Raw genomic sequence first — 15,988 nt, forward strand, 5'->3', positions numbered from 1 at the left:
CTGAGGAACATATTGAAAATGATAATTGTTGAGGTAAACTTTCAATGGTTAATGTTGCAGCTTGGAATGTTCTCTTTTCCAAAGTTTCTGTACAATGAGCCAAGTCAGTCAGTAGTCAAGAAACAGCAAATTTGTGTAGACAAATTAGCTTTGTCACATGTGGTAAGTCTGCAACAAACCCTGCTATGCTTGCTATGAAGACAAATATTCATGTAAAGAAAACTTACCTGCTTGTAACCACAACAAGCACATTTACAGATATATACAGTTCATAATAACTTAACTTTCATACTATCATATGTGCATACACAAGTATATACAGGTAATAGCTCACTGACAGTATGGTAGAATGGATCTCAAGTTGTTCTTATACCTGTATGTAGACAGTAGTATTGTACTGTAAATTACCAATGGAAAACTGACTGGGTAAATATAAATATATTTTAGAGATTAAATAGATGAAGAAAGATTTGGCTAAAACAGGATTTGATCCAGTTACCCCAGTATTACAAGTCCTGTGTTTTACTAGCCTATCCAGCCCCTAGTTGATTGTAATCCCTCGGGAGTGTGGTGAGTAACCATTCCTTTGCTTATCTGCTATTTGCTTATCTGAGGTCACCAGAGGTCAAAAACTGAAAACCTTTTTAACACTATCTCAAGATAGGAAGCATGGCTACATTTCATACTCATCATGTTGATGCATCATGTTGAGAAGAAGAAGCCTGTTGTTTTTTGTGGAGGTCAAAGGTCATCTGAGTTCACCAGATGTCAAACATTGTAAAACAAGATATCTCAAGATAGGAATCATGTTTTTTTTTGCTTATTTGGCATGCAGATGCGTTATTTGAATAGACGAACTCAACTGTTTTTGGAGGAGGTTAAATATCATCTGGGTCACCAGCGGTCAAACTCTGAAAAGCTTTTAAACATGACATCTCATAGTAGAAATCAGGACATTTTATATTATTTTCTGGTGAACAACAGAAGTCTATTGTAATGAAGTCACTTCAACCGCTAATGCATTTTTTCATTCTGGTTCTTTATCAGTCTTGCACAGTTTCTGTAATCACTCTCAAAGATGATGCCAAAGCTAATTTAGTCTGTGAATTGACTTAATACTCTGCCCTCCAAACTTGTATACTGTAACCACAGCCAATACTTGTGTACAGTGTTTGGTAGCTTTTTCTCCTGCTTTGGTTGTGGTTCATGATGAGGATCAAGGATATCCTGTCAAGAAGTGTTCCTGTTGTGCGGTGTTTCATGTAATTTGCAGGAATACAAGCTCTGAGACACATAGTGTAACGACTAGTGAGATTACAATCAGTGGTTTGTGTTACAAGTGTTCGAGTCAGAATCTCTCCCAGGTCCAAACTTTACTGTGTATCTTCTTCCATTATGGAGAACTGGAAACAAACCTGCAGGATTTAACAAACCTGCAGGTTGCAGGTTAACAAGTTAGCAAGTTAACAAACCTGCAGGATTACAGGAGAATGAACCATGTATTGTAGGTTGATAAAGGACTGTGAGCTTCTGTATTGCTACTGCACTGGATTAAAAAAATATAAACAGTTTGATGTTGCACATGTACATCAATCGGGGATGTGCCTATGATCATTTTTCCATAAATTTACCATTTTTTAATGACATAACTGTTTTTACCAAAGTTTGGAAAGTAAAGTGAGAGGCATTTGAAATCCTTATGCAAAATCCTTTATTGGTTATTACTGTACTGTAACCATTTACAAGGTGGGACAGCAGTGACTCACAATTATGTTGACAAACCAAAGAGTTTCAATGTGTATGACTGTTGTTGAGAACTTTTGCCAACTGCTATGCAATGTACAGTACAGGTTGATAAATTGAATGCAATTAGTAATAATACTGTAGCTTTTTTCCCACAAAGAAAACAATAATTAAGCAATAATTTTGCAATCTTTCCTTAGTAGCATTTTGTAGCTATTCAGCAACATTTTACATCCAAATATCCAAATCCTCGCTAGCAAGCACCATGAGAAATGTTCTTGTCTGTGAAGGATATATATATACAGTATGTATATATACAGTATATATCTATGCATTTACTGTCAGAGATAACCATACAATTGAGCCTAACTAATAGTAAGGTTCATTTGCTCTGTACATACCCTGATGCATATATATATGCAACTTCCATATACAGTATATATATCTATGCATTTACTGTCAGAGAACCATACAATTGAGCCTAACTAATAGTAAGGTTCATTTGCTCTGTACATACCCTGATGCATATATATATGCAACTTCATTTGTAATTAGATTCCATCTCTGTCTTATCACAAGTCTTTCTGTTGCTTTGAAAATGGGCGATTAATAATTCAGCTCAGAGAACTTGTATTCTTTCTTCTTTTGGCGCACATTATTCCTGATGAGGGTTTTTGCTTAAATAATTTTTACTATTTTTGCATTTAATTCTCTTTGCTAGTCTGTCAGTGATAATGAGATGTATCAACAGTATCATGTAGGTAATTGGGATAAGTCCCTTCTCCAGATTCAGATCATGCAGTTGATCTTCCGGAGTTATACTCCAGCTGAATAGGTGACTCAAAATTAGTCAGGCATCAGAACTTGCTAGGTGATTTCACTGAAAGTGCTTGCTTGGCTCATAGCCAAGTTTTACACATCATTATAGGGAACTGAGCTGTCTCTGCTCAAGGAGAAATCGGCAAATGTAACTGTAGAGGTATGTGGTTAGCACGCTTGCAGCTTGGTCACATTTTGTAGCCTGGAGAACTCTGTGTTACTTATCAGATTGTTGGTTGCACCAGTTGGGAGGGATGTGAGCACAATGTCGATTTGGTTACAGGAGTATAACCTGATTTTGTACCTACCTCTGATTGCTCGTTAGGAGCACATGATAGTTGTTGCAGCCCGGTCAACTGGAAAATAGCTAATGTTTCTTCAATGGACCTCGTACCAACCGTTTGGTACAGAATCTTTAACTCTGACATTGTCTTAATGCATTGCATGCTGTACAGTACATAGTAATCCATATTCTATGAAATGTTTACCCACAGTATTGCTTCTAACCGTCCAGTAATATTCATGAGAAACATACTTCTGTAACAGTACTGTACTTTCAAATATATATCATTGGACTTGCATGTCCTATAAATTTGCAGACTTTGCGTCTGGTTTGCTCAAAGGTCTTGTACAAATATTCAAGTATGTTATGAGCAGTTTTATATTATACATAATCACTTTGCACTTGGGGGGGGGGGGGGTTGGGGTTGCTCTAGAAGGTAGAACACATTAACAGAATTGCACAGCTGATGCATGAGTTTTTGATTTTGTGCCAAAGACCTTTGTTTGTGGAGAGGATAGGTCACTTAGAGGTCAGCAGGGTGTTTTGAACTTCATAGTATGTGGATCCACTGTTTTCAGTACAAGAATGAGATTGTGTTCTCAGAAGGTGAGGGGTCAGCAGAGGTCAAAGTCTGAAAGCTATAAATACATGCCCAAAAAATACATACAAAACTCCAAAGCTAAAGGTTGGATGATTTAAACATGGATGTGGATCATACTGTATACCTTATTGACTCAAAGAACCCTTTGTTTACTGTGGAGGTGAAAGGTCAACAGAGGTCAAAGGTGGTAAATATGTAAACCTAATATAACCAAAAGTAAAGCTTGGATGTGCTTCAGACACTTTACTGAGTACAAAATCCTTCTATTTCCTGTGGAGGTCAAAGGTTGATAGAGGTCAAAGTTTACACAATAACTTCAAAAGTACTGTGTGGATGACTTACTGTACTTCATATTTGGCATGTTGATACACCTTATTTAGTACAAAAACCTTGTGTGCATCAAATGTTCTCGCATAAAATGGGGCCAAGAATCACTATTAAGGCGTCAGATCACTAATCTACAATTTTGTTTTGTTTTCATTCCTAGATACATGCATCCGCTTGGCACTGCGACAGTGTGGTATTTCATGCGTAATCAGTATGCACGATCACAACCGGGAGATCATGAACGCCCTCTATGAGACAGGGGGACACGCCGTCATGACTCAGAGTGCCGAGTTTGCTTTTTTCAACCCGCCACAGCTGTTCTCATCTCACCGTTTCAAGTTGTCGATGAGGGGGGAGATAACATCCCAGCAGTTTCACCTTGAAGAGTTTGCTAAAATGCTAGATCTGCCATTGGAGAGATTCATCGTCATGGGGGCTTTACTTGGTAGGTTATCTAGCACTTTGTGTGAAGCTGAGTGGTGTGCAATGCAGAGATAATTCCAATAGACAATCTCTCCCGAACCTCGTTAAATATGTTGTTCTGAAGAAACACATTTCAAATGTTTGTTACATGGATAGCACACTGTGGTCCCTTTCTGAGATTTTAGTACTGAATGCTTGTATATTGATTTATGAATTTGCTTTTATTGATCAACAAAATATCTAACAGAGCTAGCAGCCCTTGCTGTTGCAGTTTCATAGTCTTTAATATACATGCACCTCCTTGTCAAATTATGCAAAATGGTAATTAATAAACAATGAGACTGTATTTTGAGCTGACACAGGTTTGTGTGGTACAGGGACTTTTGTTTGTAAAGTGAGAGATGCGACCTTTTCAAAAGCATACCATGGTGTCAGCATATTTGTGAACAGTAGAACTTCCGAGCAAAGATCAAATTTGCTCATGTCTTTGCAAAAGAACCAAAACTGTTTGTAGACCTTGAGTATATAATTGGTATTGTATGGGTTATATTACATGCCAAAAGTTGTTTAGAGCATGCTAAGGTCTGTGGCACATACTCAGTTAACATACTCTTAGGCTACTGTACGTACTGTATAACTGCCAGCTGGTAGTTATCACCAAGTGAAATAAGATAACATCATTTAGTTGTCATGCCTTAGCGAGATGCATACTTACTTTCATAACTACATGCTATTAATAACCATTTCTTTGACCAGTGTTAGCAAAGTTGTGTATGCACTAAGCAAAATAGTTATGCTGGGGTTACTTGCAAATGAGTGAGACCTACTTTTGTTATTAGTTTTGAACTTTTGATGCCTTGTACAGTATCTCAAATGATGGCATCGCAGTTGAACTATACAAGATATCAAAGATTGATTTATATTACGGATATTCAGATCTTTACCAACAAGATCTGTGTAGGTGTGTCTATTTACTTTCTGGGTCTCAGTACTAACTACTAACTACTAACCTACCATTTTTTTTGCAATTAGGTAACCACATCCTCTCTGATGATGACCTGTCACAGTTCCACTGGTCACTTTTGCACTCTGACCATCCATTAAGTGACATGAAGGTGAGTTCGAAGAAACCAAACATTCTCATCAAAGAGTATTAAGATTTGACCAAAACATTTAACACAATCTGGCAGCAGTCTTCTATGCAATCAAATTATCAACTTTTTACTGAACTGTTAAAATCAAATGCTGGTATCCAGCCATTGTGATAATTAAAATCATACTCTTCCTACAGTATGGCACTTTGAAGTTTATTCTGTTTGTTCTAACATGATGTATTTTCAGCCATGTGTTTATGTAATTAGCACATATATTGGCGTTGCAGTTGTTTGAGGCTTAATTCTTGTACAGTAGCTGTCATAGGTTAATAAGAGCGAATATTTGTTATTAGTTATTCATGTATTTCAAATTCTAGCAATTGGTCTATGTTGCTAAGCTTGTTTTAGAGCTCCTTCACACATGTCATACAGTAGCTGACATGTTATTACTTGGTCATAATTTTATTGCTTTGAGATATCTTCACATTAATTTGCTGCATTTGCTAATCTTGTAATATCATCCATACACTCCGGTGTCTTTTAAATTGTTCTTTCATGTTAGTCAATGTATAAACAAAGTTTTGAAAAGTGTTAAACTATATACTGTAACCTGGTTGGATATTCAAGGATCACTTAAGTGTCACATCTCTAAAAATGTATATTTTAGATGAATCATTTCAAGGGGCTTAGTCCCTTTTGGAATTTAACTTATACAGAACCTTTCCATATTTATATATCGATGTAATAAGTGCATGTATATGTAGGAAGTCTTAACACCAGGAGCTATGACACCATACATACACTAAGAATGTCCCTGATGTGATCCTGAACAGTACATTGATTTGTAGCTTCTTAAGCTCCTAAAGCATCCTGATAAGGGTATGTTGTTGTGGAGAGAGAGAAGATTGTTTGCATATTATTGGGTAGTACAATGTCAACAGTGAAGTAAGTCTGTTTTGTCTTTTTGTCAGGAGCGGTCACCACATGGAACTCTCCCACCCATGGACGTCATATTCAAGTCATTGGTCAATTATGTACGTGCTATCCCAAACATATTTGATCTGGACGCCATCGGTAACGACGTCTTCAAGACTTCGGCGAGCCGTTTCGAGAACAAAGTTCAGAGGTTAAAAGCATCGGTTGAATATTACTACTCATGTACCAAGGATGCATGGACTAGGCAAAGAGGCAAAGGTATGCAAGCCACAGGGTCATACATTTGAACCAATGCTCACAGTTTGTTTCAGAATGTTTGGTGTGTTGCCACTGGTGATTCATTCCTTCTACCATCTGTAAAAAAAAGTTGACAAAGGTCAAAGTCTGTAAACCTTGTAACCACAATCTAAGAAGATAAAGCTTACAGTAGCACAGTACTGTGATCATTTAACCGCCATAGAATTCTTTGCCACGATCTCAGAAATTAGCACACAAAGTGATCAATGACATTTTGTACACTTTCAAATGCATGTGAAAATCGTACACATCTGACCGCAGGAATTTGTCATTAATGAAGCAGAGAATGAAATGGACACTGGTGAAATGTAAGATACAAATTTTTCGAAAGCCGTTGTGAGAAAAAGGTGGCTCCAATGTAAACTAAACTACATAGGGTTAAGGTACATTCTCCGCAACAGAAAGTCTAACTATGCTTACAACATGCAGTGTATAAATTTAAGAAAGTTCAAGTGGTTGTCCCCAGGACAACCAGCTCAACAAGTTTTGGTTGTCCTGCAGTGGAAATATGTATAAGTGGACCAACTTGAAGTTGGGGGTTTGAGTATATTGGAGGGGGGGGAGTTTAACACGTGGAGTATAAGAAAAAATATGATACTGTCTGGCTCCAAAAGCTCCGCTTTTAAATCTTCTTATCAGCAGGACTGGGCTTGGAAGGGAGGGACTAGGTGAAACTCATACAGGCCCCAGTGATTTCCCATCGTAGGTTTTGCTATTTAGACAAATATGCATGTCCAAAATTGTCCTCTCCTGTACAACCTTTGAGCACTTTATGAGTGCAGTGTAAGAAAATATGCAGTTACAGTAGTTTACATGTAGTTGAAAATGTATGAGGTAACATGTTTTTCTATAGTTTTGATCATGAGATATTTTATTTAAAATGCTTAACATATTTCTACAAAAATGTTAGAACATAAAATTTAAATGTCTGTGGAACAGAACAAGACCCAAAGCCCTTCATAAAAGAATACTCCAATTTGGAACCTCCGTGAAACAAACTTGTGTACCATGATTGTGAAACAGCTCACCCTACTGTGATGACATCACAGACTACTGTACAGTACCTGTTGAGATTCACTTTTGGGAGTAAGGAGAGGCTCAGCTGTCAACAATAATTTACATTCAATCAACCATATCTGGGAGTTAGGAACAAGATATTTGGCTTAAAACAAACCGCGTGGAATACTTCTCTTGTGAGGATGAATGTTGCATTGTCTGTCACTGGAAATATATTTGTCGAACACTGCATGAGGGAGGCTAAGTGTCAAATCCTTCAGAGTTGAATTGTTAAGCCCAAAAGCTGATGTATTTTTATTTATATTGTGATAATTATTTTTGCAGGTCCAAGATACAACTTCCATACAAACAAGAAGAACACAGCTAGGGGACCAAGGCAGCCCAAACAAGTATGTATAGATTTATAGGTAGTTTCCAAGTAGATTAATAAAGCATTTGTGAACATTTGAAACTGAAGCAAATCAAGTCAGATAACATAAGCATGAAAGGATTGAGATTAGTAATTAATTTGATCGACCGGTTGTAAGAGTTGCAAGTTCTCTCTTTATGGTTCTAAACAAGGACTTTGTAATTTGATTGAGACTTGAACAAATGTTGCTTACAGTAGTTGCTACTAATAAGCAAGGAGCAGTACTTAGTAGTCAATATTGATTTAATGTGAGTTTGTCATCAAAGTTGTAACTCATCAGAAACCAAACATTTCATGGATGCCACATGTATAAGCTACCATATTGGTTTTGGCTCATAATTTATGAAATCGTTATAATTATTATACCAAAATGAGGTGAAATGCATGTGGTAAGATTTTACACATGGCAAACCTTCACAGACCTCCACAGTATGATAGAAGAATAAGTAACGAAAATTTCAGAATAACTTTGCGGTCCCGCAACATGCTAAGCCCAAGTAACGTTAGATATTTGTTGTCCAAATTACTACGTGAAAAGTTGATTCATTAAATGATAGGTCTAGGCCAGTACCTAAATTGATAAGTATGTTATTCAAAATAAGAACACAGACACCAAAATAATGTGGTTTCTTTTCTTTGTTTCAAATAGCAACCCATAGGTATTTTTTATTATGTCCGGGATTCCCAGGAATGATACCGAAACGAATGTAATAACCAGTTGCTTTACCATTTCTAGTAGTATTTACACCATTTGTGATCAGGACTAGTCATTACCGTGATTGGGATACTGTGATTTACTTGACTACCGGGATCCCGGACAATGCTATTGGTTAAGGTCAAGAGAAAGTATGAAAGCATTGTAAACAGGTCCACATGAATGCAAGAACCTTGTTAATCATGGACTTCAGAAATGATCAAAACCTGAAATCTTTTCTGTACTGTTTACATATTCTGAAATGAACTGTGGCTTATTTGGCATTCTGATTTATCTTTTGCAGAAGCAAAGCAACAACGGTGACCAGAATGTGGTAGGAGCTGATGGAGATGTAAGTCATTAGAGTAATAGTACTCTCATTTTAAGTTTGCTTTTTGGCCGTTGACCTTCTTTGACACAAGGTTAGCAACCTATATAATATTTAATATTTGTATAATTCCTTCATGGTATCATTAGTTTGAGATTTTGGAAAGTACCTGTGATAAATAATTCATGGATGCATAGAGAAAATTGCAGGTGTCTGCTGTTGACACATGTAATCACATGTGATCTGTTTACCCTTTTTGCATCCAACTGTTTCAGGTCTTTTCACCACATGGCTTAAAATGGTTTGATTTCATGTTTAAAAATGTATAGGCCAGCAGGGTCAATAACTTTCAATTCCACTGGTCTCAGATCAGTGGGTGTTGAAGACAGTATCTGAGGGATGACAAAAAATAGAGTATGACTCCGGTCCACCATTTGGGGACAGAGATAGATTACACCAACACCCATGGATCCTGTCCAAAACGTAGCACTGGAGGGGGACAGTTTAGCACTGCTCCAAAAACGGGCAGTCGTAGAGGTATCGGTTCTCATTTTTCCTAACCAAAAAGAGGGACGTGTCACAGCATCCTTTTCTATATTTGAATGCCTCAACGAAAAAACCAAACCATTTGCGCATGAAAACAGCTCTGATTATCCCGTGTCGAGAAGGGGCATGTGGGGATTGACCTCAAAGATGCTTACACATACAAATGCACCAGAAGCATCAACATTACCCGGCCTTCCGATACGAATGAAGAGATTTTAAGCTCTTGTCACTGCCGTTCGGCTTGTCAACGTCACCTCCAATATTCATGAGAGTTGCAGGAGCAGTGGTATCCTTTCTCAGGAAAAATTGGGGTGACACTGTTATACAATTTAGGTTGGTTGGTGAACAATGTGAAGTCGAATCTAGTTCCGGGAACTATGCTAGAATTTCAAAGTGACACAGTACTGCCTGCAGAGGAAGGAACTTTCAAATTAATAATAGTCCAGAAGTCACCAGGGTAGATTGCCTTTGAGCGATGGGACTCATGGCCAACATGGTGGATGTCGTGCAGTCATGCAGGCTAAGTGTGAGACTGCTGCAACTACATTTGCAAGAGGTTATCCCCGAAAAAGCTTAGACAAGAAGGCATGAATTCCTGTAGCAGAGGATATAATTCTACATCTCCAGTGGTGGTCCACGGCAGAACATTGGATAGGAGGGGTTCCATTCAAGGTCTACCAATGACATCCATAACAACAGACGCTTCACTGACAGGGTGGGTAGCTCATTGGCTAAATCAAACAGCATGGGTGACATGGTCCCTGGTAGAAGTATCTCATCTATCTGTTGAAGTTGTTGACTGTCACACAAGCATTGCAGGCCTTTCTTCCACAAGTGAGGAGCTCCAGAGTAATAGTCCTCGCCGACAATATAATGGTGGTGGCCTATGTCAATCATTACGGCGGATACACTTTAACACACGCCAAGTTGTGCCAACTGACTTTGGAACTGCGGATGCTTTGCTAGGAGTGGAATGTACACTTATGGGCATTTTTTTTGTGGTATGAGGTCCACCTATGTTGGATATATGGACACAGAGTGAATCTGTGACATGAAAATGTTCGACCATTAAAAAGTTTGCAGGTTGTGGTTATTTTCAAATGTCATTTTTTTCTCCTAACATTTGATTTGCTGAAACCTTTCGCATTTTTTCAAGTTATTTATGGTAGATTATATAAAGAAAAAAGAAATGGGGACTATTCATGTAAGTAAAGTAACTGTTCGTTGAAATTGAGGAAATGTTTGTTGAAAGTTTATTTCTATGCAACTTTTTATGCCATCCAGTTGTCAGCATGTGCATGACAGTAGTTATAGGATTAATTTATATAACAGAGAGTACATCTTCCACTCATAACCAGTGCATATATGGTTGTTTCCTTCTGCAGAGAGCTGATGATCCTTTGGATAAAGCAATGAGTGGACTGTCCATTGATGACAAGCAAAATCAGAGGTATTGTGCAATATATCACAATACTGCATCACTTTGTTTTCTGTCTGACATGTAGGGCAAGATAAAATGTTTGGAAAAGATAAAAGTGGACAGTGGTCAAATCACAGTGAAAACCATTGACATGTTTTGGATCATTTCAATTTTCAACATGGTATTTTCAACATGGTAAATTAATCCTGCAAGTAAGATATTGGGGATAAGTTGTGTTATTGTGATATGTGTACAGCAATAAGCAATACATCCTTAGTGATGAAGAGCCATGCCAAGGCTTCAGCATTACATCAGAAATGTTTATTTTCGATGATTTGTATAGCAATAAGTAATAAAACTTTAGTTGGAAATATTCCCTCATCTGTCTCAAAAAAATGTTCTGCATGAAATATCTTCTAAATCATTTAAACAGCCTCAAGTGGCCCTTACCAGTTTGAAACTAAGCTTCAAGGAGTCAACAGGCTATCTCAATGTCGATTTGTTCATACATCTATGTGTCTATATTTCACCTTGGAAGACTTCTTTCTGGATATGAAACATTTTGGAATAAAAAATTTATACTGTAAATTTCTTACCAGTGAATTAACTGGTTGATGCCCACAAGCTAGTGCTACAAATAAGAGATGGACATCTCTGATTTTTTCAGGTTCTCACATAATTCTTATACAAATTGAAGTCACTTGCTCTACATAAGTCAGATATGTCGATTTTGAGCAAATTATATGGCAAGGAATCACAAAGCCAACTGGCTTTCTGGTTGTTGATTAATATCAAGTGAATTGGTTTGACCCACAATATGTAAGACTAGGATTCCTGCTGACCAGGTATGTTATGACCACCTCAGTACACATGTACTTCAAAGTATGGTGTGATAAATAGCAGAGTATTAGGTCATTGTTAGTAATGTAGTCATATATGACAAGACCTACCACCACAAAGTAAATATTAAATACAGATGTTGGTGAAATGGTAATGGTTTCTCATGCTTTATCCAACTGCCTGTCATACGACCAGGTTTGTATGTTATTGATAGAATGCATCATTAAGCTATTAGCTCCTTCTTAGAGGGTTGGCATCTCCAAATTGATGGTAAATTTATAAATTTAACCTCTGGAGTTATCTTTTTGTTTTTGTTTTTTGCATTGAAGTGGAGACAATGAAGGCCTTTCGAACAATCAAAGTGAAGTAAGTACTTTCTCATTAAATTGTAAGTTATCTTTATAAGATAGCATTTACCAGGAAGTGTTTGGTATGGTTATTTACAGATTAAGCCATCACTTTCTTATTATTGAACAGTCTTTTCTTGATTAGAAATCCCCCTTTAAGTAAACCATAATTCACTTGCACTTGAAACATGCATTAGTTGGGTTTTCCACATTGTTAATTACTTATGTTCAAACAAACAGTTTAATGAAGGAACAATTAAGATGCTTTGTCTCCATAATATTAAGTGTTTGATATCTTTCCTAAGGCATAAGTAATCTATATGATGATGATGACTTGTGTATGGAATTGTTGTATGCAGTGTTACAGTTACTGTACTCATTCTATAAACCCATTGGCTTTATCATTGGATTACAATTTATTCCAGCGCAGCTTGTTGAAAGTGTTTTCATCAGCAGTTATTATCAATTAAAATGAAGCTCTTTATCTGTCAACTTGCTTTCTTTTGATAACAGGCAGCATCTGACTCAGACCAAGTAACACGCCAAGTCATCCCTCCTCTAATGGAACAACCAACTCCTCCATGTCTCGTGGTCAAGGCACCGCCACTGCCATTCGTTCCTCGGGAGGTCATCAGGACAGCTCTGCATAGACACGAGAGCGCACTCATGATGCAGTATATTTATCAGATTTTAACACAGGTGAAGAAGAGAGATGAGGTTTTAAATGTTTATAAACAGAACTCTGTGATTTTCATTTAGCCTCGGCAATCTTGGAATCTACCATCCCATGAATTTCATTGGCTCTGAAATGCTGGCTTCTGTGCAACATGAATCATTAGTTTGCATCACAAAAGAAAAGATTGCCTAGGCTACTTACAGTGTATACATACCAGAGTAAACAGTGCATTGATAAAGCTTCCAGGTGGAGTTGCAACATATTAAATTACATTTTACTTGAAACATGCTAATATGGAAAAGTGTCAAGAAAGAATGTCATGGAATTTGACACGTATGTTGGAAATTTAGAATTGCTTTTTTTGATTGCTCATCAAAGGCAAAACAAAACTATGCAATGGTGATGCAGAGTTACCAAATACAGGTGTACAAGTAGTCCACAAACAATAAGGGATTTCAAACACCGTAGTACTAACAATAATATATGCCTGGGAAACAAACGTTGCGATCATATAACAATCATAAACCAACCTAATTTGTGCCTTGGAATTACCCAAATATCTATGCTAATAGTTTATGGTAGATGTGTTCCAGTTGTTTAGATGGGCAGTTTGTAGAGAACTTGAAGCAAGTTTGGATTGTTGGCTGACTTTTGTCAAAGATCCATCTCATCGAGAATTAATTGTGTGAAATGGTTGGCTTCCAATGCTATACATATGGACAATACCATAGGATACATTTACATACCACAATGCTGCAAATGAGATCCCCTATGGGACTTAGTTTCCTTGTATAAGTCTCAACATTAACCTCAGTCTAAATTTCATTAATTTTAAGTGGTGTTGTGGTGATTATGTAGAAATATTTAGTAACTGGTACGTTACCATTGTAAGGTGTATCTGTTCCCCTATCCTTCTTAATCTCAAGTGGGGTAGTAATTTGATTTACATCACAGTACTAGCAACATTGGTTTTTCCTACACATTGTGAATAATTCTCTGTGTTTGAGCTTTGATTGTTTTTCAGTATTGTTCCATAATTTGCCATCTTGTCCTTTCAGGGTGAAATCAAACTGAATGCCGGACTAGATGATGAGATGTCTGGGGAGTTCCCCCCATCTACCTTCTTATTCCGTCCGATTAGGAAGAAGGTTTATGGAATCCTCTTTAGCTGTCAGCATCTTCCTCCTCCTAAACCAAAGACTAGTAACCAAGGTGATAATAACCAAAGTGAGTTTGTGAAATGGCTTCTCACATGATGTAAACCTTTATAATTCTCTTAATGATATCAGTACATTGCACATAATGTGGGATGCCTCAGTATATAGCACATAATGTGGGATGCCTCAGTATATAGCATATAATGTGGGATGCCTCAGTATATAGCACATAATGTGGGATGCCTCAGTATATAGCATATAATGTGGGATGCCTCAGTATATAGCACATAATGTGGGATGCCTCAGTATATAGCACATGATGTGGGATGCCTCAGTATAAAGCATATAATGTGGGATGTCTCAGTATATAGCATATAATGTGGGATGTCTCAGTATATAGCATATAATGTGGGATGTCTCAGTATATAGCATATAATGTGGGATGCCCTCAGTATATAGCACATAATGTGGGATGCCTCAGTATATAGCATATAATGTGGGATGCCTCAGTATATAGCACATAATGTGGGATGCCTCAGTATATAGCATATAATGTGCGATGCCTCAGTATATAGCATGTAATGTGCGATGCCTCAGTATATAGCATGTAATGTGGGATGCCTCAGTATATCGCATATAATGTGGGATGCCTCAGTATATAGCATATAATGTGGGATGCCTCAGTATATAGCATATAATGTGCGATGCCTCAGTATATAGCATATAATGTGGGATGCCTCAGTATATAGCATATAATGTGCGATGCCTCAGTATATAGCATATAATGTGGGATGCCTCAGTATAAAGCATATAATGTGGGATGCCTCAGTTTATAGCATATAATGTGGGATGCCTCAGTTTATAGCACATAATGTGGGATGCCTCAGTTTATAGCACATAATGTGGGATGCCTCAGTATATAGCACATAATGTGGGATGCCACAGTATAAAGCACATGATGTGGGATGCCTCAGTATATAGCACATGATGTGGGATGCCTCAGTATATAGCACATGATGTGGGATGCCTCAGTATAAAGCATATGATGTGGGATGCCTCAGTTTATAGCATATCATGTGGGATGCCTCAGTATATAGCATATAATGTGGGATGCCTCAGTATATAGCATATAATGTGGGATGCCTCAGTATATAGCACATAATTTGGGATGCCTCAGTATAAAACATATAATGTGGGATGCCTCAGTATATAGCATGTAATGTGGGATGCCTCTGACATTAGATGATACAATGTATTGCAGAGTGGTCACCCCAAGTTGACTGAATGTAATTGTAAGATGGATTGGTGTGACATTCGATCTGTTTCTCCAAGGTGCTACCAGCGTGTAGTCAATCTAACTCCCTCCAAAGCCAATCCATAAGAAATTATTGAGCTTGTTGGTTGACCAAGATATTTGAGACCATTCAGTAGACTAATGGAAAACCTCACTAAAAGAAGCAGTATCTGTATGGTCTCTTGACTGAACCTCTCATTATTAGTATGTTTGTTAGGTAGACAAAAGTGTTCATACTGAGAGAACAGTGCAATTTGATTAAAAAGGATAACCGCATTCACTGGTGACAGTCAATATTCTGTGAGTGGGTAAAACAGTAACAATGTTGTAAATACAAAGAGATGGAGGGTGATTCCACCCTTGTTATTTCCCAAAGAAAAACAATATCAACATTGGGGGTGACTTTTAGTCGACCAAGCCCAGTGAATATGCGCTTGTTCAAACCGAAAAAGCAATACTCACCCACTTGTTAGGCAATTAAGTAGGATCCTTCAGGTATTAGATTCCTCAAAGATGCAGCTTAATATGTCATCAAAACCACAATGCAATTATTGCACTCTGGTTCAGTAACTAAGTTATTAAGATGGTGGTCAAGGAGATGATAGATTCTTTTTTAGTTTGCATGTGACATTTTCTTTATGTTAAATAAATCAGAAAATCACTTTAAGGACCAGTTGCATTTTAAAATTTGACCATTTACGATTCTTTACCAGTACTGTAATAATCGGGCCAATTCA

At 37.4% G+C, this 15,988-nt stretch overlaps 1 protein-coding gene across 1 annotated transcript in view; it reads left to right on the forward strand.

Annotated features, from left to right (window-relative positions):
• The window catches only part of LOC139960825 (constitutive coactivator of PPAR-gamma-like protein 1 homolog), a 35,640-nt gene that overhangs the window by 4,305 nt on the left and 15,347 nt on the right, over positions 1–15,988 (forward strand). Inside the window, exons 2-10 of the mRNA XM_071959408.1 lie at positions 3,934–4,218; positions 5,229–5,311; positions 6,262–6,484; positions 7,865–7,929; positions 8,948–8,995; positions 10,903–10,967; positions 12,107–12,143; positions 12,638–12,823; positions 13,859–14,027. Of these exons, the coding sequence (XP_071815509.1) occupies positions 3,934–4,218; positions 5,229–5,311; positions 6,262–6,484; positions 7,865–7,929; positions 8,948–8,995; positions 10,903–10,967; positions 12,107–12,143; positions 12,638–12,823; positions 13,859–14,027 (1,161 nt within the window). The remainder of the gene's footprint in view (positions 1–3,933; positions 4,219–5,228; positions 5,312–6,261; positions 6,485–7,864; positions 7,930–8,947; positions 8,996–10,902; positions 10,968–12,106; positions 12,144–12,637; positions 12,824–13,858; positions 14,028–15,988) is intronic.

Source organism: Apostichopus japonicus, chromosome 20, assembly GCF_037975245.1.
Source record: "Apostichopus japonicus isolate 1M-3 chromosome 20, ASM3797524v1, whole genome shotgun sequence".
In the NCBI taxonomy this organism is placed as follows: Eukaryota; Metazoa; Echinodermata; class Holothuroidea; order Aspidochirotida; family Stichopodidae; genus Apostichopus; species Apostichopus japonicus.